Here is a 20,380-nt window from a genome sequence, read left to right as displayed (position 1 = left end):
AGCTGCAGAAAAGAAAATGTAACTGATGGTGTCTTTGCACATTTTGTCTGTACAGAAGCAAAATCATTCTGATGTCACAAACGTCAGCGCGGGCTGTTTTTGTTAAGACAACTTTGCTGACGACAGCCCTGAAGGAGCCTCTTTACTCGTCATTTGGACAGATTTGTGCTCTATGTGGACTTGTGTTCTTCAAGATCCTAAAGATACAATTGGTAAAAGAACACAGAGACCAAAAGAGACCAAGAGGCAGATGAGTTGGCACTATTGTATATCGCCAACAAAGTAATAGCTTTAGGGATTGTATTTCACAGAAAGGCACCTCATCCAGAAGCGTAGGTTTACATCCTCACCGATTTCGTGTGCTTCTGTACAGACATTTCACTTTTAATAAGCATTATTAAAGAGTTAAAAATACTGCTGTAGGAAGTTTTTTAATTAGTGAAATTAACAATCTTCTAAAAAGAAAAGTGTCAGCAGCACAGCAGGAAGTTATCAAGACAAATGCTCACCAGAAACACTTTAGAGCTAAACAATCTTTCAAATACCGAAAACCTTATTGTATTTCTCCAGGGATGTTTTCTGTTTTTTATTTAACAGTGTCAGAAAAACAGAGCCTCTGTCTACCACGCTGACGCAATGTGAGGAAATGTGTGACTCTACTGTCATTAGGCAGAGGGTATAAATAGGGTTTTAAACCTTTTCTGACTAATAAATGTTTCCCAGTTGCACCGGATGTCTGTGATACATTTAATTAACACTTTAACTGCCCACATACAATGTTATAGTTCATCAGTTTAAAAAAAATCCTCAATGTCTGGAAACTGGCAAACACATACGTATATTTGCGTAGCAATATATCTGATTATGCTTGTTTTTCTTTTTGTTTTGGCTAGCAACCTTTTTTTTATTCATGTTTTTGTTCTTGTGAGACATGAACATGTGAAACATTAATCGATATACCTGAGGAATATTTTGGATATTGACATAAAGTATGAAAGGCTTATTGTGCAGTTCACTATATGCATGCTACCACTAGGGGGAGGTGTTGTATAAAAGAAGAACAACTTGATCAATGAACAGTTTTAACAGATGAAAGAGATGGAAAGAAAAGAATACAGGCTGGATTCCTGTATATTTATGCGTGTGTGGATGTTTCTGTGTTGTATTAAACCGAACAGAAGAAGCCAAGGCCTGGATATGAAAACACTCTCACATCTGGCTATGCCACAAAGACACACCCCTTGCACACACGGGATTATTTGACTGCTCATTGTTTCTCCTTCGCTAATCACACACCTCTCTGAGTTGTAGCATCTCCTTGTCTTTCTGCTCCAGCAGTCCCTCCAACTGGTGGATGGTCATCTCGGCGTCGGCCAGCCGCCTCGTTCGCTCGTGGTCCTCCTCGGTTGCCCGGGACGACAGGCCTTTGCTCTGCAACATTTCCAGTAACTTCTTTATCGACTCATCCCTGTTAGACAAGAACAAAACCAAAAACAGATTAATGCATCAATGACCAAATGTAAACGTCGATGTCGCGCGGCCGCTGATCGTCACCTGGCAGTTAGCGTGTGTTTCTGCGTGTCTATCCTCAGCTCCATTTCCTCCACGGTCTTCCTCAGGAGGAAGAGCTCCTTGACCTGCCGCTCGTACTCGCCGTGCAGCCGCAGGAAGTTCTCCTCCGTCATTTCTTGAGGGGGGATGGCCTGGTTCCCGAGGCCGCCGGAGAAATCCGGCTGGAAGAGCTGGTTGAGATCGCGCTGGATCCTGAGCTCATCTTGTAAAGCCTGGATGGAGCACTGAAGATGCTGGTGGGACAGACAGAGAAGACAGTGTGAATGTAAGGACGCTGCTTAAGAAACATCTGTTACGCTGAGCAATGGAACAGCAGAGCATTTGCAGAAATCTAACATAAAGACGTTGTAAAATGTGAACTGATTCACAAGAGAACGTGTTGCAGGGATTACACAGCGTCTCCCTGTTGACATGAGGCCCACGTGGGAACAAACTGAGGTGCAGTTCAGAGCAAGAGGACATCAGAGCCGACTGAGCTCATCCTGTCATTTTAAATCATATCTTTTATTTAACCAGGTAAAAGGCTCTGCTGAGATTGAAATCTCTGACTATAATCACAGCTCTTGATCCACCACAGTAACCAGTTGTGACAACTGCACGTCCTTCTGAACATTATTCCAGGAAGAGGCGGCGCTACATTTAAAAGCTTTCCTGCCCAACGCTGTTCAGACTCAGGGGACAGATAGTCGTCGAATAATGGGAGGGAGCAAAGCTAAACTGATTTATTTCCACTCATACATATATACTGAGCTTTCGTCACAAAAGGGACACTTAGCAGCAGAGTATAGGGAACAGTGGGGACGGTTTACTCGGCCAGGAAGGTATTTTTCATCCTTCTATCGGTAAAAATGAAAGAAATCGAGTTTACTTGCTTGGAGGGAGAAACATGACATATATTCCATAATGTGTGATTAAAGGGTTAAATCTGATCATTAATAAATCATTTAATCTGTTACCAAGTTTAATTTCAACCCCTTGAGAAGTTGAGATCTTTGGGAAATGAGATGATAAATACAAAAAAATATAGAATAAAGACTGGAATCAGACAATGGGATGTCCTTTGCAAAGGTTTTTAGTTTCTTTGTGGAGATCTGGGACGATCCTAAATGCATCCATCCTAAATGCATCCATCCATCCATTCACCCATCCACCCAGGCTAAGCATAGTAATCCCCTTTAAGTCCCCTTTTCTAGCAATGCGTTCTAGTTCTTCCCAAGGCGTTCCCAGGTTCCTCGGTTGAGATATACAGTATAATCCCTTCAGAAAATTCTGGAGCAGGGTGCAGCCAGCATGGAGAAGACCCTGGGGATTCCTCCCTAACTACTAGCTGTGTCTGGTAAACCTCCAACAGGGGGCACCCTCATCAGACACCCAAACCAAACGAACTACTCATATAGCAGCGTCTAAAACAATGGCATTACTGACACGATAACTGGCTGGTCCCAGTCCTAACGACATGAACTTAAATGAACCCAACGCAATCAACACACGAAGCTTGGTAGGATTCAAATCTCAGCATGTACTGCAGAGGTATTCTGATCTGAGACGCTGTCATCGAGTCATTGCATGATACTGGCTGAATATGGCTGAGGCAGCATATGCGTGTCACCCTTGTTACAAAAGTGCGCCGGCAGGTAAGTATCACAGCCATCACGGCTGAGGAGGACGTGACACGACTTGAGCACTGAGTCAGACAGAACCTGACTCCATTATGAGCGGGCGTAAAGTGTGCGACGGCACAGTGATGAAATAAATAAATAAATACATAAACACAGGTAGCAGATTTCTGGAAGAGAAGCACACCAATAAGAGCCGGAGACTAGAAAATAAAGTTAAAAAAAAGGCAGAGATGCTATCGCTCCCCTGCAGCTACCGTTAATCAGCGCTGACGAGGAAAAAGATTAAAGGGAGAAGAAAGAGACGGATGAGAGGGGAGGCAACGAAAAACAATTATTAGATATGAAAAGGGTTAGCAGCAGATAGTGATAAAGGATCGTCTCTGCCGCTTTGTCTTACATTTTTATCATCTTAATAATTTCCTGCCTTTATTGTTTCGCTGGGAGTATTTGTGGGTTGGTTTGCTGACTCATACAATAGCGCGCGCACACACCTACATGTGGGACACTTCTGGGATGGACTTCCCACAAGACACACAGCGAATCAAAGCATCCCTTTCCTTCACTTAAATATTCTCGCTCCGGTTTAATCCTCTTGTCTCCATGCCAACTATGAGTCCTCCCTCAGACATGCAAACAGTGACCCACCCAGGCAATAAAAAATAAGCCTCGGCTATTCTCAACACTGATTCAGTGCTAAGTTAATTGTCTTCATAGATTCTGAAAAGACAATTCAATGACAGAAGTCTAAACCTAAACATGTTCTGAGTATACATGTATATTTTTAATATCTACAGCAGGGGTCTTCAACGTTTTTCAGGTCAAGTAAGTAGGGACCCCCTACCTACTATATGTGTTCTATATTAAACTCAGCCTAGTGCTATTTATAAATATACATTATTATTATCATTTTGCATTCAATATTAAGATATTCAAATAATACACGGTCTCAAATTTTTAGTTCAAATATGTGCATTTGTAGGGCGGCCGTGCAATTGAAGTAAACATAGACATAATTTACAAGTAAAGAATTTAAACATAGCTAAATGTACTAGGGATTGTAGCCATTTAGACCTCAGCTGATGGGAGAGGGCTTCACTGTTAGCTTCTCTTCTGCTAATATTGCAGCTTCCGGGATTTCACCCGAATAGGCAGGGTGAAATCCCGGAAGCTGCAATATTAGCAGTCTCAGGGAACCTGTGTAATATGCGGCCTCGTGATTGGCTCTGCAGTGATAGGGGCGGGGCCTGCTGTGTACAGGAGAAACGGTGAGTGAAAGATAACATCTTCTGCCTCCATTTATAAAATATGTTGGATTCATGTTATGTGTATTTAAAAGAAAAATGTAAATTTGTGGGAAAGAATATATATAAAAAAATATATAAAATATGTCCATTCAACCAAAGATTTTGTGCAGTACTACTGCGAACCTCCTAGGGGTCACAGATTCTCTGTTGAAGACCTATGATCTAAATTCATTTTGTCAATCAATCAGTTAATCAGAATTTAAACATCTATGGATTAACTGAAACCAGGATTCAGTCAGAGTTAAACACACATGGTTACACACAGCTATGCTCATTAGAATAAAATGAACTGTAAGATACACACTCACATCTAGACTCGTAAGTATGTCAGAGCTACACACACGGGCAGAGCTTCATACGAATGCAAATGTAGCAAATAAAGAATGAATACACACAACCTCAAAAGGTTAAATATAAAGGACACATGCTCAGATTCGTGCCCGTCCTCCTTCCCAACACACACACACACACACACACTAACACGGCTGGAATGTGGAGCTGAGAAATGCCAGACCACATGAGAAAGAGAAAAGGAGAGAGAGAGAGAGAAGGGAGGGGAAATATAGGAAGCAAGAAGAAAATAACACAAACAGAGAGGGAGCGATAAGGAGGACTGAGTGAGGAAAAGACAGAAACAGTGCGATAATTGTGTTTGGCGGGGAGGGAGATGGAGCGTGGCTCAGAATCCAGTTTTGTTATTCTTCTCAGTTTCTGCTGAGTTGTCTTTGGCGACGTCACCTTTGACCCTGTCAGACACTTCCTGATTCCACAAGGGACAGAGGAGCAGAGGGGAGGGGAAGGGATGGGGGGGGCTCACAAGACATGCAAACACACACTTGACATTTTTAACATGTTCCTTAAGACTAAAAAAAACACACAAAAAACAGAGACAAGAAGCAAATGCACGTACACGGATCAGGCATAACATTATGACTAGAGATCGACCGATATGAATTTTTTTTTTTGGGCCGATAATGATTTTTTTACATCAGTATTGGCCGATGGCCGATATGTGTTGCCGATTTTTATGAGCCCATATGTGGAGATGCTTTTTCTCCCTCCATCTGATATGGTGATAACAAATGATAACGAATGTTACAAGTCTCAATTTGACCAAAAACATGAACATTTATTGAACTCCAAGAGTATTTAACGCTCTTACGCATCCAAAATAAAAAAATAAACAGGTAAAAAGAGGTAGAGCACAAGCAGGGGTAACCATTTAAAAAGAAATATATATTTTTTTAGGGGTGCTCAACGCACCTATGAGTACAAGCATTTTCCAGCTGCACACACTCTGCTTGTGGGGGAGGGGCAATGTATGGGCTGCACGGTCTGCAGCGTCTCACACCCACGTATCAACCGATACCGATACTGGTAAAAAAAAATGCAAATATCGGCCCAATATATGGGCTGACTGAGTGTTATTGTTGTGGGGTGGGGGTGCCTGGTCTGGGTGGGTGGTACATGTCTAAATAACATCCGTGCACGTGAATGCCAGGTCGAAAGGTTTTCCAGCAAAAGTTTGTATTGAGACAAGATGGTCTTCACTTCTGAAATGTAATTATTAGAAACTTAATTAACCTATTATTTAAGTATTAGCTACAGGTATGATGTTGAAGTTCCAGATGAATACGTGAATGAGACACAGGAAGACGGCGCACGACTAAGTATCAGCTTAGCTTATGAGCGGTCAGTTCCCGCAAATGCTGCCTAAGTAGAAGTCATCATGGCTGCTTTTACATGCACTTCAGTGACCAGCTGACAAATGCATTCGTCAGTAACCTCATTTTATGGCCGCCTCTTAAACATGTCAGAGCTTAAGTGCGGCTTTCTGTTCTCTGCCTTAAGACGTGACTTCAGGCGTCTGTTTCGCTTCCATCGCCATGACTGGTGGAAGAGAACGTCCGTATGATCAGGTGTTTATTTTACTCGACATCTGGAAATGAACTGTCACATGTTTAATTAGGTAATATCTCATTGACATATTTAAAGTTATTTTATAAAGCATGTAACAAGTACTTAACATTTTTTTTTTGCACTGTCAATAGTCTAATTTTACATATATTCATATTTTTAGATATATTTTTTATATACTCTAAGTCAGAAATCTACACTTCAGCAGAACTTACATAACTTTTTTATTCCCATCCATATTTTGAATTATATACCATACATGGCCTAGAATATATAATCATTTATATGACTGAGATATGGCAAATTTATATGGAAATGTATGCTTATCCGTGCATATTTAGCCTAAACGTTGAAATACACAAAAGAATTAGCTTAATGTGTGTAATCAAGTGGGAGAGTTTCATGGTGATATGCATTAGTCACAATAGGATTTCGGGCCTATCACTAGAGAAAATATTTGAATTTAACCTGAAACCATCGTGGCCTGTTATCGGTCCATCGCAACAACAATTCTGACTGAGACAGTGTATTATAAACATTACGGTTAAAAATGGGTTTTGAACGAATACAAACTTTAGTTTGGTTTAGATGGAATAAACAAATGAATTCACATCATGAGCTCAGAACGGAGCATGATGGGATTATGGCCGCCAAAAGGAAAAACAACAATCTAAAGAAAGAAAGACAAACTGATGAACACTTGCGACCCTAATGAGCAGTCTACACTGTTCATGGTCGGGGAGGAGAAGAGAAAATCCGTTTGTGAATACAGTGACAATTTTTTCCATCCGCTCGTCATCCCTCCCTCCGGCCACTGCTCATCTGTCGCTCAATATTAACCATCTCTGCGTTATTACTCCTCCGTCTCATCCCTCGCTTATTCTCTGCTCGCCGGGTGAGTCACGGCCCCCCTCTTGCATGCAGACACACACTGAGACAAAAAAAATGTAAAAAAAAAAAAAAAACGAGTATACACACACACACACACACACGCTGAGCGCACGAAGATGCTACACACAGATAGACACACGTGCACTGAGGACAACATAATGTTGATAATGTTGGAGGCAGTGGTCACGCTGTGTGTGTGTGTCTGTGTGTGTGTGTGTGTGTGTGTAATGACCGTGAGCAGTTTGAAAGCATCGCCCACTCAGGCATTAGACAACAGGCAGATTAACACGCTCTCGGTCTCCTTCCTCTGAGGTGGAGGATGAAGAAAATAAAGAAGAGGAGGAAATCAAATTTAAAATAAGGACGAATGGGTGAACACAGGAGAGTGACTCACTGCCTGCAAAGAATGAGAGAGAAACACTAAGAGACATGCGTGGAAACAAGACAGAAAGAAAGAGTGAACGAAGGAGAAAATGCAAGAGAACGAAAGGATGAACGAAAGATGGAAAGAACGAGGGAAACTACGGAGTAAAAATGAAAGAATAATGGAAAAAATAACAGAATTACAGCAAGAAACGAAGAGAAAAACTGCAAGAGAATTAAAGAAAGGAAGGAAGAGAAAGAAAGTAATAAAGAGAAAATACAAGAGAATGAAAGGAAGAATGAACGAAAGGTAGAAAGAACAAGGGAAACTGCAAAACTGAGTTAAAATGAAAGAATAATGGAAAAATAACAGAATTACAGCAAGAAAGAAAGAAAGAGAGAAAGAAAGAGTGAAATGTTGATCCTTGTCAGTCATTTAGTTAGCTACAAAGAAGAGAAGAGAAGAGAAGAGAAGAGAAGAGAAGAGAAGAGAAGAGAAGAGAAGAGAAGAGAAGAGAAGAGAAGAGAAGAGAAGAGGTCATTTAGAGTGAGAGTGAGGAAAATAGCAGCAGAAGCGAAGGAGGAGTGACTGTAATTCAGTTCATTCCCAAACTCACTCCTTATAAGGACAGACATGGCACACGCGCACACACACACACACACACACACACACACACACACACGGAGTGAAAAGGAAAAAAAAAATCACAACGTTGCAAGAAAGGAGAGAAAACCAGTTTCAGATCCCTCTTTCTTTCTCTTTCTACTGTAAGAGAAACACTAAGTTAGTAAAAAACGGGGGATCGAGTGCTACTCTTCCCTTTAACTTCGCCGTCTCCCTGCAGCCAAGTTAAAGTTTTATAAGACGCCTGAGTGTAGGAGTCCCCTCCCTTCTTCTCGCCCTCCTCTCCTCTTTCACTCACATTCTCTCCATCCCTCTCCCTAGCCCACTCCTTTCTGTCCATCTGCTGTTTTCTCCCCTGCCACCGCTCCCTGTATTTACCTTATTCCCTCTCTCCTCTCCTCTCATGCCTCCCTCACCTATCTCTCCATCTTGACTAAATAAACACACAGGTTTGAAGACCATCTGTTACTGATGAGCATTCATGCGTGGAACACGCACACACACACACAAAACACTACGGACGCGCACACACTTGAATGCAGGGATACTGGTCCGCAGGGAGGTGAAGCTTTGTATCTTGTTGTTGACCTCTAAAGGTAAAAAGTGTTATTGTCTCACACACAAGCGAAAGCGCACACACACACAGAGGAATAATGAGTCATTGGTGCACAAGCAAAGGACTGAAAGAGGGCGACAGACTTTTGGAAACTTTACTGAGCCTCGGATCGTCTCAGTCGAGCATCATCGCATTTGTCTCGTTGTCCTCACCAGGTTTTTCAAAATAAAATGGGCATTGAGCTTAATTTCCTGAAAGAAACACATATTTTTCAGCACAAAACAAAGGAAACGGCCTTCAGGAGTTGGTGACATCACTAGATATTACTGCCTTCTCTAAAATATTGTGCAACAACGCTGCACTCGTCCCCTAAAACCGCTTCCTGCCCGCTGCTTCGAGTTGTTGTGTTTACACCGATCAGCCACAAGAATAAAACCACCGCCTGAGAAAGTGCATAACAACGACCATCTGGGAAACCTTTGGGCCTGGCATTCATTCATGTGGATGTTACTTGGGCCACGTCCACACGTACAAAAACAATCTGTTTTTTTTTTTTCCTTGGCGTCATGTCGAATATTTCTCCATAAATGTCGATCCATTGCGAACCCACATCTCGTCTAGTAGAAAAGGCTGCAGTACACGACCCTGGCCTACGTGTGGCACTGTTTCTCCTAAACACCTCAACCATAAAAACTGACACTACAAAGTCGTTCCAGCCATAATGTTGTACCTGGTCGGTGTATATTAGCCTGACTCAGTTCTTATCAGAGCAGGAGTCACCGAGGTTAGTATAGTGTATATATTTACACAACGGGATGGTCCTATATGACGTGTCCACCGTGCAGTTCGCCCCTAAAAGATGTGACTGGCTCAGCAGATCCTTAGAACGCAGACCAACTTTCACCCACAAAAATGTTGTGTGGGCTGGGAAGGTTCAGGCTTCCAGGCTTCACATACTGCATGTAGAGTGTTGAGCCAATAAAGCTGATGTACATTATATTTAAATTTTTTACAACTTATTTAAACCAGAGCACACAGCTGCTGGGAGAGTAGGTGCAGCTACCTCCTGCATTCATGGGTTGATTCTTTTTGAGTAATCGAGTCGTGATTTCTGGAGTTTTCGTAATGTATTATTTATCACCCAGATCCATCTAGGATTCACTATGTTTAGGAGAAAGTAGAAATGTCTTTTCAGACTTTTTTCCAACTCAGGGAGGCATTACTATTTATAATTTGGGCGTGAAACCTCTTGAATCACTGACCACTGTTTAAAGGTATTACTTTACTTAAACTGCCACAATAAGGGGAAAGTTCCTGAACAAAACTTTCTCCTCGTCAGGTTAATTTGCTAACAAACGCATCTGCATAATGACCACGATCTCATCACGTGAACTGACTGAACGAACAGAAATGAAAGCTGAGGAGCTGCAGTCGAGACGTGGGACTCTCGAGGAATGCGCAAAATCTTTGCAAAATTCCAGCGTCTCTCTTTGTTTATATGCACGTTCAGCTTTTTCCTCTTCGACTCCCTTCCCATAAATCCTTCCACTCCCCTTCTTCTGCTTCATCTGTTGACGCCCCATCCTGAGTGAGAGTTTGATTCGGAGACTGAGCGGCTTATATTGAAAATATGAGGAGAATCTGCAGCGCAACGCTGCCATTTTCAGATTCACAGTATTTATCTCATCCCCTTTTCTTCTCCTTCCACTAAATCCTCCATTTTAGCCCGTTGCTTCTAGTGTTTTTATCCACTTTGCTCCTCTGCGCCCATTTCTCTCCTGTCACATCAGCGCCCATCAGTCTTTCAGTTTCTCCACATTTCATCTGCTTTATTCAGTGCAGTTTGTCCGGGGTCATCCATCCATTTTTCCTCCCTCCTCCTCCTCCTGGCTTTCCAGTTTGATCAATCCCCCACTCTCCTGATTTCCTCCCTCTTCCTCTCCACATTTTACACACCCTTTACATCTCGATCCATCTTCCTGATCCATTCTTCACGACCCTCTTTGCTTTTTTATCTGTCAGGTCTACGTCGGCGTACGGATTGCACGGCGAAGCACTTTTTTTTTTTTTCTTTTCGCGCGCTGCCAGCTGGCGCCGAGCCTCTCGCTGGACGCATTTAGCTTTTTTTCTGTAGAGTAAATGAAAGTCTGAAACAGGAAACAATTGGCAGCGTCGGTTTCTAATGCATTTGAATTAATCGGAGTAGATGAGGGCAATAGTTGGCGTCGAGTAATGAAGTTAGATTTGCGAGATGACGTTAAGTGCTGAGCAATGATTCTAAGTTCTTGAGGCAGCAAAGAAGCAAGTCCAAAGCTTTTTTACTGTATCCGTTAGCCCTGACTATTTTTAATTTACAGCTGTGCCACTTTCTTTATTAAATACACGCAAGTAATTCACTGTCGTCGGTTGCGATTATTTAAACTCAGATGATTTCATCTGCAGAGAGGGAACAGATCAGAGCTCTGGTGGCACCATCCATTTACACATTAACCTCAAGGCTCGATTTACTGCCATGTTCACCGGGTGGAAAACCACGCTCCCTCTTCAAGATTGTGGCTCAGAGGAGGGACTATCTCGAGCTCATGTTATCTTCCCCCCGAAGCCAAGCCTCGTAACGGGCACCTGTCTGTTTGGATTAACGTCCTCGCTCTCATAAAACCTCTCGGCTTTGATTTTACCAAAAAAAAATAAAGCAGGACCGATCAAAAGTTTGATCGATACACGGCCACGGTTTGTAGAGCGTACAGTCTCGATGTGTTACGACGTGAGGAAAAGTTTTCTCCCTCTCTACAGTAACACACACCTCCATTTGCCACCAGCATCTTGACTATTAAATAATGGAAGAGGATGAAAACGGTGCAGCGGTGAAAGTACAACAGCCACTGGCAGCCGCATCTCCCCTAAAACAGAACGACACACAAACACAACCCCTGACGTCACGCCGAACGCCGAGCTCCTTCCCCTCCTCTAAAACACACACACACAAGTCGTCGCATGCAAACTAAAAAAAACATGCACTGGATATAAATAGAAAAACACCAAACAGCCGCCCAGGATGGATGTGAGCGTGCACGTACACACGATCCAATACAAATGCACAGTTGAAAAACATGCGGGTATATGCGCCTCGGTTTCTGCCTCCGCGGACGCACACTCGTTTATTACAAAAGCCGAATTGTCCTGACACGCGCGCGTAAACGTGCCCGACAAGGACACGCACTCCCTTCCCGGTGCTCTTTCTTTCACACAAACCGGTAGATGGATGCGCACATTCGCCCACGGCCTCAACATACCTGACGTATGCATGACGAGGGCAAAAAAACAAAAAAAAAAACAAGCACACATGGGCTCTCTCCCTCACACACATGCCAGCAGTGACGTCACCCGGCCGGCCCCGGAGTACAGTAGGTGATAGATCTCATGCAGCAGCCCCGCGAAGGAACAGACAGAGAGGTTATTGTTCCGGCTGGTGTGATTCGACAGAGCACGTAGAGGGAGAGGGCAAACGCCTCATTTAGGGAAACTTAACAAACACAGCTTGATTCGTTTCAGGCAGAAAACAGGATGAGTCTTTTTGTTTAATGTCGTTTTAGCAGCACTAGATTCATTTTCAGGAGAATTTACAGTCAAATGGAAACCCTGGATGTCATGGTTACAGTGATGAGCCCTCACGGCCGTTTGCCTCCCGCTTCATGTTGTGTATTTATTACACGGAGAGTTCAGAGAGGACGAAAGTGGTGCGCCTTGGGTCGGACGCACCGTCGACAAAGAGAGGGAGAGAAAGTGAAGCTTTCCTTCGGCATTCCAGACATTCCTTTATCTTTTCCCTTTTTTCCCCCGCGAAACATCGGACTCACCTGCTGTGACCAGGGAGGTGGAAGGAACCGGGGTGAACACACTCACGCGCGCAAACCAAAGAGAGGCAGCGCGGTGAAAGTGACTAATCAGATAACACTGAGCAGGGTGGGCATCCGCACACGGATCAATGGATGCGTTAGACGCTGAAATAAGTTCTGTAGAGCAGGCCCAGACGGAGAGTGGTGGGGAGAGGGTGCTGAGAAGGAGAAGCAGTCTGATAGTGGGTGTGAAACGGTGGGAAGACGAAAGTGTCTGGATGAGAGTAAGCGAGCGGCAGGAAATGAGAGGAAATGGCAGAAGAGAAGGAACGAGGGATCATTTAAAGCTCAGCGGGGACAGTGCGCACAACATCCTTAAATTTAATTGGACTGAGAACCTGCAGATTTGAGGTTTGGCCAAAAACAAAAACAAGAAAAGCAAGAAAATGCAGCCTCAAGGAGTTTGTAAAAAAAAGTTCTCAGCATTTAACTCACGTAATGATGTCATGATCGACACTTTTATGGTATTAACTCAGCTACATAGTAAATGAGGCCACTACTTCAATATTCTTCTGAGTTTAAAATAAATAAATAAATCACTCTGACGTCTTTATGAAGCTATGAGTTGAAATACACTAGATCTACCAGACAGGTGTCAGGTGTCTGTTTCTTTGCGTATTCACAAAGTGTCGGTATCGGTATCGCTGATACCAGCATGAATTTTACTCAGTATCGGACCGGAAGGGAAATCTAGCAACCTCCTTCTATCTGTGGTGCCTTCAACTAGTTCATAGTTAAACTACGGAAGTCAAAAATAGCTATAATTGTTTAATGCTGTTTAATGACAATTATGGAGAACTTAAATATGAGTGTCTGGTTCATTTGATCACACGTTCCAGAGTAAGTTTGCTGTCATGTCGAGGTGGATCACAGCTGATGTTACTGGTAACACCTATTTAACATTGTGGATATATATCCAAGCTTTGTTGCCTCAACCAAACTCTGAAATAAAACCACAGGCTGTATAAATATAGGCCACTTCCTTTCGCTGGAAGAACTGATGTCATTTTTCCAGGCGATTACAGGTAGCGCCATCTTGCGAGTTTAGAGCCTTTCTGAATCCACACCCGTGACTTTAAGAAAGCCTTGTGTTTAATCTGCACCAACACACCGAGGAGCGCAGATAGACGAGGAGGAAGAGATAAGGACGGAAGCTGGCGGAAGACAGATGAAGATAGGGGGGTCGAGCATGACAGAGGAGGTGAGGAAGCGAGGAAAGGGTGGAGGAAGGCGGGACGGAGGGAGGACAGAGGGGTGGGGAGGAGAAGAGCATTCCTCAGCAGGGGCGTGTGTCTGAACTCACATATCTTACAATTACTGGGAGGTAGCTTAATTCAATTTCTAACACGGGGATGATGGCGAAGACAGAGCGGTAGGAGGGAGGGAGGGGGGGAGGGAAGAGAACGAGAGAGCTGACTTAGCGCGGGACGACAGGAATAGAAGGAGAATGACTACAAAGAGAAAAGAGGGCAAAGGGGAAAACAAAAACGAGGAAGATTGAAGAGAGGGAAAACGACGGGAAAGAGAGAGCAGGAAATGAAAAGGATGCAGTTAAAAGGGTGTGATTTGTCTTTGAGGAGAGGAAGGGAATGAAAGTGAAAGGAATTAAAAAAAAAAAAAAAAGGTTTTCCTAGCATCAGGGATCAGAAAATGTCTTAACATGTCTTAACAGGTGTGTTTACTCACCGTTACACCCAGAGAGGAGTGTGTGCAAGTGTGAAGGCGACGGAGGGTTTTTATAGGGCTGGCAGGAGGCCAGTTACATCACAGACTAATCAACTTCCCCTTCATTCACTGATACGTTATCATGCACGGCATCGGACTGAATAAATGAGAGTTTTATGAACTCATATCTGCAGTCGCACGTTCCCACGCATGTCAAGCGCTACTGAAAAATGTCCTTTGTTTAATATCTGGTGATGTAATTTAAGTCCCACGTTTTTTCCACGTTAACTTTTTCCAGCAAAAAATAAAAAAAGAGATTTTCTTGAAATTACAGCATGAAAACAAAGCGGGCTCTCGAGCTTCCGCGCTGAAAATGTGCGAAGCGAAGCGCTGCCAGCGTGTGCATGTCATCTCTTGTATAATGTTTCAGCCCGCTGCCAGACTAGCTGCGTCTCCGTCCCGTCCAGATGGCTTCAGCGCCAACAGACAGCTGGGAGTCCCCCGACCAGGCGGCTCGCTTCATCCGTCCGCTCGTCTTAAGCGCCGTCTTACACCGGCCAGACAAATCCGCCACAACACACCAGTAAACCGGGACACGCTCCCCTTTCGTGCCAGCCAATGCATTTATACATTAAACCAAGCAGGAGCAATAAATGAACAGGAAGAAAACGACCTAAAGCGGAGGCTTAAAACACATTTTCCAACTTGGATTTCTGCCTTTTTATGATTTAAAGAAAAAAAATCCAGGTCTTGGATGATGATGCACTTAAACTAAGCCTAAACAGGATATTACAGTTGACATACTGCTCCCTCCAACTCTTCATTCGCTCGTTGGCAACAAGCAAAAGGCAGTCCACGAAATATCACAGACACACGCATGGTTTCCTTACCTGGGTTTCCTCCTGCACCACCCTGTACTGCTCCTTCCACACGGCCATCTTCGTGGCTTCATCCTTCCTGAGCGCTCTCTCTTTCTTCAGCTCTGGGCTCCAAAAGGTCTTGATGGAGTTCATAGAGGAGCTCAGCTTGGACTCTTTGGCCTCCAGCTATAAGAAACCAATATTAAAACGTTGTGGCATCTAACATTTTAATTTAGATTTAAACAGCAAAATCACAAGTAAATAAACAACAATGATCATCCAGTAAATTAAAAGCCACCAACTGGTGAAGTGACTGGTCATCTTGTTGTGATATGGTGTTATTCTAGGAAATCTGGCTCCTGGTATTTATGCGGATGTTACTTTAATACATACGTGGCAACGGCGAGGGGGTGTTCTTTGCATCCCGGCGCCATATGTTCTCTAGTTAAGCGCTGCACACGCACCCAGCCATCCACACGATGTAAAAGAAAGTGTGACTCATCAGATCAGACCACGTTCTTCACTTTACTTTACACCTTTCTATCAGAACCAGCATTTAGCTTTGCACCAATTTGAGCTGCTGTAGCTCCTCACACTGCTTTTCGTCCTTGGACAATCACTTAGATGATCTGACCCAGCCGGCAAGGCCCGTCAAGGGGGGTGTCCCGATCATATTTTCTCCCCCCTGATCCAACACAGATGGCTTAATGACTACATCAATGACTACCCTACCCTCTAATCCTGATGAAGTGCTTCGAGCGGCTAGTCGCACACCACATCAAAACATAAAGTTGACTTGACTTCATTTTGAGTATCAGTGAATCCCAGTCCTGATTCGACCTTAAATAAATAAGATGTCTCTCCCTGCAGATTCATGAAGGCTTTCATTATCTGCCTTGTATTCTCCCAGATCACGTATGCACCGGGTGTCTGGAGCAGCTCCGTCGAAGCTAATGTAGCGAGAGTGCAGCTAATGCAGCTCCTCTTGGCTCCAGAAGCTTCACCAGACGGTAAAAACATGTGTCGTCTTCTGGCTACTAACACCGTAACCCTCTCTGTAATATTTGTTGTCTGCGGGAAACTTTTTTTTTCTAAACCAGCAGTCAGCGTTTGCTTGTTGCTCCGGTGTCGACGTTGCTCGGCGTATTATGATTTTATTTTAAAACCAGAAGGAAAGGTCATCTTCTTCCCAGTTATTTTTTTGGCAGCGTTTGCCGCGAGCCAGCTTCCAGCCCAGATATGGATCGGGACGTCCCTGCAGCACATCCAGCCCACTGACGTGTGCCTTGACAACCAGATAATCTTTTCAGCTGTGAGTAGTCGTAATGTTATGGCTGATCGGTGTGCGTCCTTACTTCTCTGCGTAGTAGCTCGTTCTCTCTCAGCACTTCCCTTAACTGCGTCTGTAGGTCCGTCATCGCGCCGTCTCTCACCTGGCAACACACACAGCGTCGTCACTTTTCATTGCGCTTTACATAATTTTACATGTTTAGAAAAGCAGGAGACATCAGCACATCGTTAAGCAACAGACAATAAGTGTATAACACTGAATGCATGTGACATGCGGTATGCAAATCTGAGATAAGGAGAGATTAATTTAGTCGTTTAGTTTGGGAAGAAATTAGAAGCAAACAGAGGAGGAGAGCTTCGCCTTGAGGAGATGAGCTTCCAGGTTGTGACTAATGTTGCATTGGAAGCGGGAGAGCAGACCTTAGTCTATTTAAACATGAGCGCCCACGCTGTCCTCGTTTTATTTAGTGGAAGGATGACTTCAGAAGAAAATAATAACTAGGCGTGCATTGTCTGACAATGGGCACAATCGCGGGCCTGGATTTTTTGTAAAATAATTACAATCTGACACGATGCGTTTGTCAAAAGCGGCCGAGTAAGCACTTAAGGGAGACTCTGTGTCACGTAACGCGGCTAAAACGAGAGTGAGATCTGTCTGCGGCGCTGTCGTCACGTCAGCTGCGCGGGGTTATTTTAAGCTCAAGGAACAAAAAAACATCCTGCCAAATAAATTATTAACACAGAAATAGTTTAAGAGAGGGAAAACAATCACGGCAGATCGTTAGATGCTGGGCGTTTCTCTATCAGAGCCGGTATCAGTATCAAGCCGTCTCCATGTGTAGCCGGGAAACATTTAGCTAAATTCAGCTCATACGCCGCAGAAAAAACGCAAAACTTGTCCGTGCGGCGAAAACATCTGTTGATTGTCGACTGATTCTGTCTTATGTTTTGAGACTTATCTTGTTGCTTTGCACGAAGATGAAACAAACACTGTCGACGGTCAAACATTTTTTTCATTTTAAAGTTAACAGTCTGTATCGTCTTTGTAGAGCACTTTTTATTTGAACGGGCTCTCAAGAAGAAAGCGTAGAGATTCTTTTGGATACTCTCCAGAAATAAACATCTGGACTTGAAAGAAGGTGGAGAAAACACAGTGACCACTCACCTGTCTCATGGAGTGGGGCACGGTAGACGCCTGTGGGGGCTGGTTTTGCAGTTCCCCGCCAAATGCAATTGCGTCACTAGGCACGATCGCTCCACTGCTCCCCCCTCCTCCTCCTCCTCCTCCTCCTCCTCCTCCTCCGCCTCCAGTGTTTATATTGGGACTGCTGCCCATGACGGCCGACCTGACCCCGTAGGGCACCCTGGCCCCGGCTCTGCCCAGGGTCATGGTGCTTTTAGGAAGCTGCGGGTTCAGCCCGCTTCCCAGGCTCCCGATGCCGACCGGGTCGTCGGCCGCGTCGGTGAAGTACATGGGGCCGCCGGTGGCGTAGGCAGCGTTGAGAGACTGAATATTCTCCATGGATAAGGTTTTGCCGGAGCCGGTGAGTCCGCCGCTGGAGCTGTTGCTGCTGTTGCGTCGGTGTCCCAAACGCGGGGAGCGGGGGAGGCGCGGCGAGCGGCCGGGGCTCCCGGACCCGTTGCCATTGGATCCAACGACGTCCAGCTTTGAGATGGAGCGAGAGCTACCGTACATGGTGAGGGGGGGTTGAGAGGACGTGGGCCGTAGACTGTAGAGACGTTGAGAGTGGCTGGGTCAAAAGACCAATCAAGAAAACATGCTCAAAGTCCGTATGAGAAGAAAAAAACAGAAAGACTGATGTCCCAGAATAACCGGAAATGTGGAAAATAAACTCCTGTCAGTCTTCTACTGTGGCTCTTCTTGACTTGACATGTGTCATAATGTTGACGGAGCTATTATCAAAGCCTTCACAACACTGTGGCTGTAATCCATGGACTTTGTTTGGAAGCAGTAATCAATAGGGCATCCCTTAGATGAAGGCGATGAGACAATCCACGAGGATAACGGGAGCACCTAAAAAGATAGAAAGAGAGAAAGATTGTGATAAGTGGAACAAAGATACGCCGCACAACAGTTTTTAACCAGGCTGTGGTTTTGGTTAACCTTCTTTTTTTTGTGCTCCTGAACATAAAGATAGCATGACTTTGCCTCAGCTAATTAGAAGTTTATAGTTTCTGAGATTTAAAGAATAGCTTCCTCATTTTGTGCGTCGGCCATTTTGACTGACCAGGAAAACACAGCGTAGAAAAAGAGGCACTTGACATTATACACAGATCAGGCATAACATTATGACCACCTTCCTAATATGACAGATGTCTGGTCTGGTCTGGTCCATGCATAAGAACCATCCACACGAAAGTCAGGTCCAAAAGGTTCCCAGCAGAATGTTGCATTGGCACAAGATAGTCAGAATTATTTACCTCATCTACCAGTGGTTATAATGTTATGCTTTGTATCTGTATATTTGGTGTAAAACTGAAACAACTGTTACCTCACGTTTAACCAATGTTTAAACAAAGTCCTCACCAGCAAACAGTACAATGAACTAGGGGTGAGTATTGGCAAGGACTTCACGATACGACATGTATCACGATACTTGAGTCACGATACGATACGTTATTACGATATTATGATATTGCGATATTCTACACAGTTCAATTCATTGGACGAAATTGAGACAAAAAACAATATTAATCAAAATGATCCTTTTCCAATTTATTGCAAAAGTGGTGATGGTCACAAACAGCCCAAAACATGACTTTTTATTTTTCTTTAAAATCAACATCAAGACGTTCCAAATCGGTATTGTATCGGAAGAAATTGAGATACATTGCCATATCGATATTTTTTCTCACCCCTACAATTAACTGTTAACACACGTACACAGTTGCATCTTCTACACTCTTCTTCCACACAGGCTGCTTTGTCTCCCTCCTTCCTCAGATCACACTATCAAACCCCTCTGGTCACCACACCACATCATAGATACAGCCCCGCAACTATTCCAACTATAGCTGGCTGCTAGCAGCAAATACCAAAAAGCATTTTATTCTCCATTAATAACATCAAATTAAAAAAAGAGAGAGAGGAACAAAATCCCATCTGCTGTATTTCTGTTAATCACACAAGGCTCACTGGATAAAAGGATCAGTTACAGTAGAAGCCAAATATATAAACTGTAATGCTGTGTATTAAATAAATCCAAAATACCACGAAAAATGATGTTCTGCCATTACCGCCTTCTGTCTGTGTGTCTGTGTGTGTCTGTGTGTGTGTGCCTGCATTGGATGACACAGATAAATTAAAACTGATTAAGTCAATCAGGTCAAAGGATCCCTGTCGCTTTCTCCGAGCCGTGAAAGTAATGAAACGCGGCGTTCCTACCGCACTCAATTTAACGGTGTAGTCATCGCGAACATTTCGCCGAGCAAACGAGCATAATTTATGAGCACGGGAGAACACATGCTCTTGATGAATATGTCCCAGAGGTTGCTGAAATTTTAAGCTTTGTTTGCGGAGGCTCTAATCTCCCAGGGCCCCCTGAACTATCCATGTTGTGCAACGCACCGAGCTGAAAATTAGGAGATGAAGTAAGTTTCAGACGGTTTAAACGTTCGGTGCGGATACTTGGAACAGCGGAATTTGGAAATATTCAAAAGAAATGATGAATCATCGTTCAGTCATTCGGGCCTCCTTAGAGACGGTGATGTCAAGTAAGTGGTCACATGATCCTCTGTACACTGGTCATCTGATCTCTCAGTCTTCCCTTACCAGAAGTGAACTGTGCAGCTTCTATAGCT

General features: G+C 43.8%; 1 protein-coding gene across 13 annotated transcripts in view; it reads right to left on the bottom strand.

The window, feature by feature from the left end:
• LOC124999776 (ELKS/Rab6-interacting/CAST family member 1-like) overlaps positions 1-20,380 on the bottom strand; it is a 129,000-nt gene that overhangs the window by 100,243 nt on the left and 8,377 nt on the right. For all 13 annotated transcript variants that reach the window (XR_007111227.1, XR_007111228.1, XR_007111229.1 and 10 more), the window contains exons 2-6: positions 17,724-18,593; positions 16,624-16,701; positions 15,299-15,454; positions 1,555-1,805; positions 1,297-1,468 (exon numbers count right to left, since the gene is read on the bottom strand). Coding sequence is in view for 10 of the 13 variants with exons in the window: in XM_047574798.1 (XP_047430754.1) it covers positions 1,297-1,468; positions 1,555-1,805; positions 15,299-15,454; positions 16,624-16,701; positions 17,724-18,254 (1,188 nt within the window). In the remaining 3 variants the exon portion in view is untranslated. The remainder of the gene's footprint in view (positions 1-1,296; positions 1,469-1,554; positions 1,806-15,298; positions 15,455-16,623; positions 16,702-17,723; positions 18,594-20,380) is intronic.

The sequence above is a fragment of the Mugil cephalus genome, chromosome 22 (genome assembly GCF_022458985.1).
Source record: "Mugil cephalus isolate CIBA_MC_2020 chromosome 22, CIBA_Mcephalus_1.1, whole genome shotgun sequence".
NCBI classification, from domain to species: Eukaryota; Metazoa; Chordata; class Actinopteri; order Mugiliformes; family Mugilidae; genus Mugil; species Mugil cephalus.
This window is presented reverse-complemented; position numbering and strand designations above follow the sequence as displayed.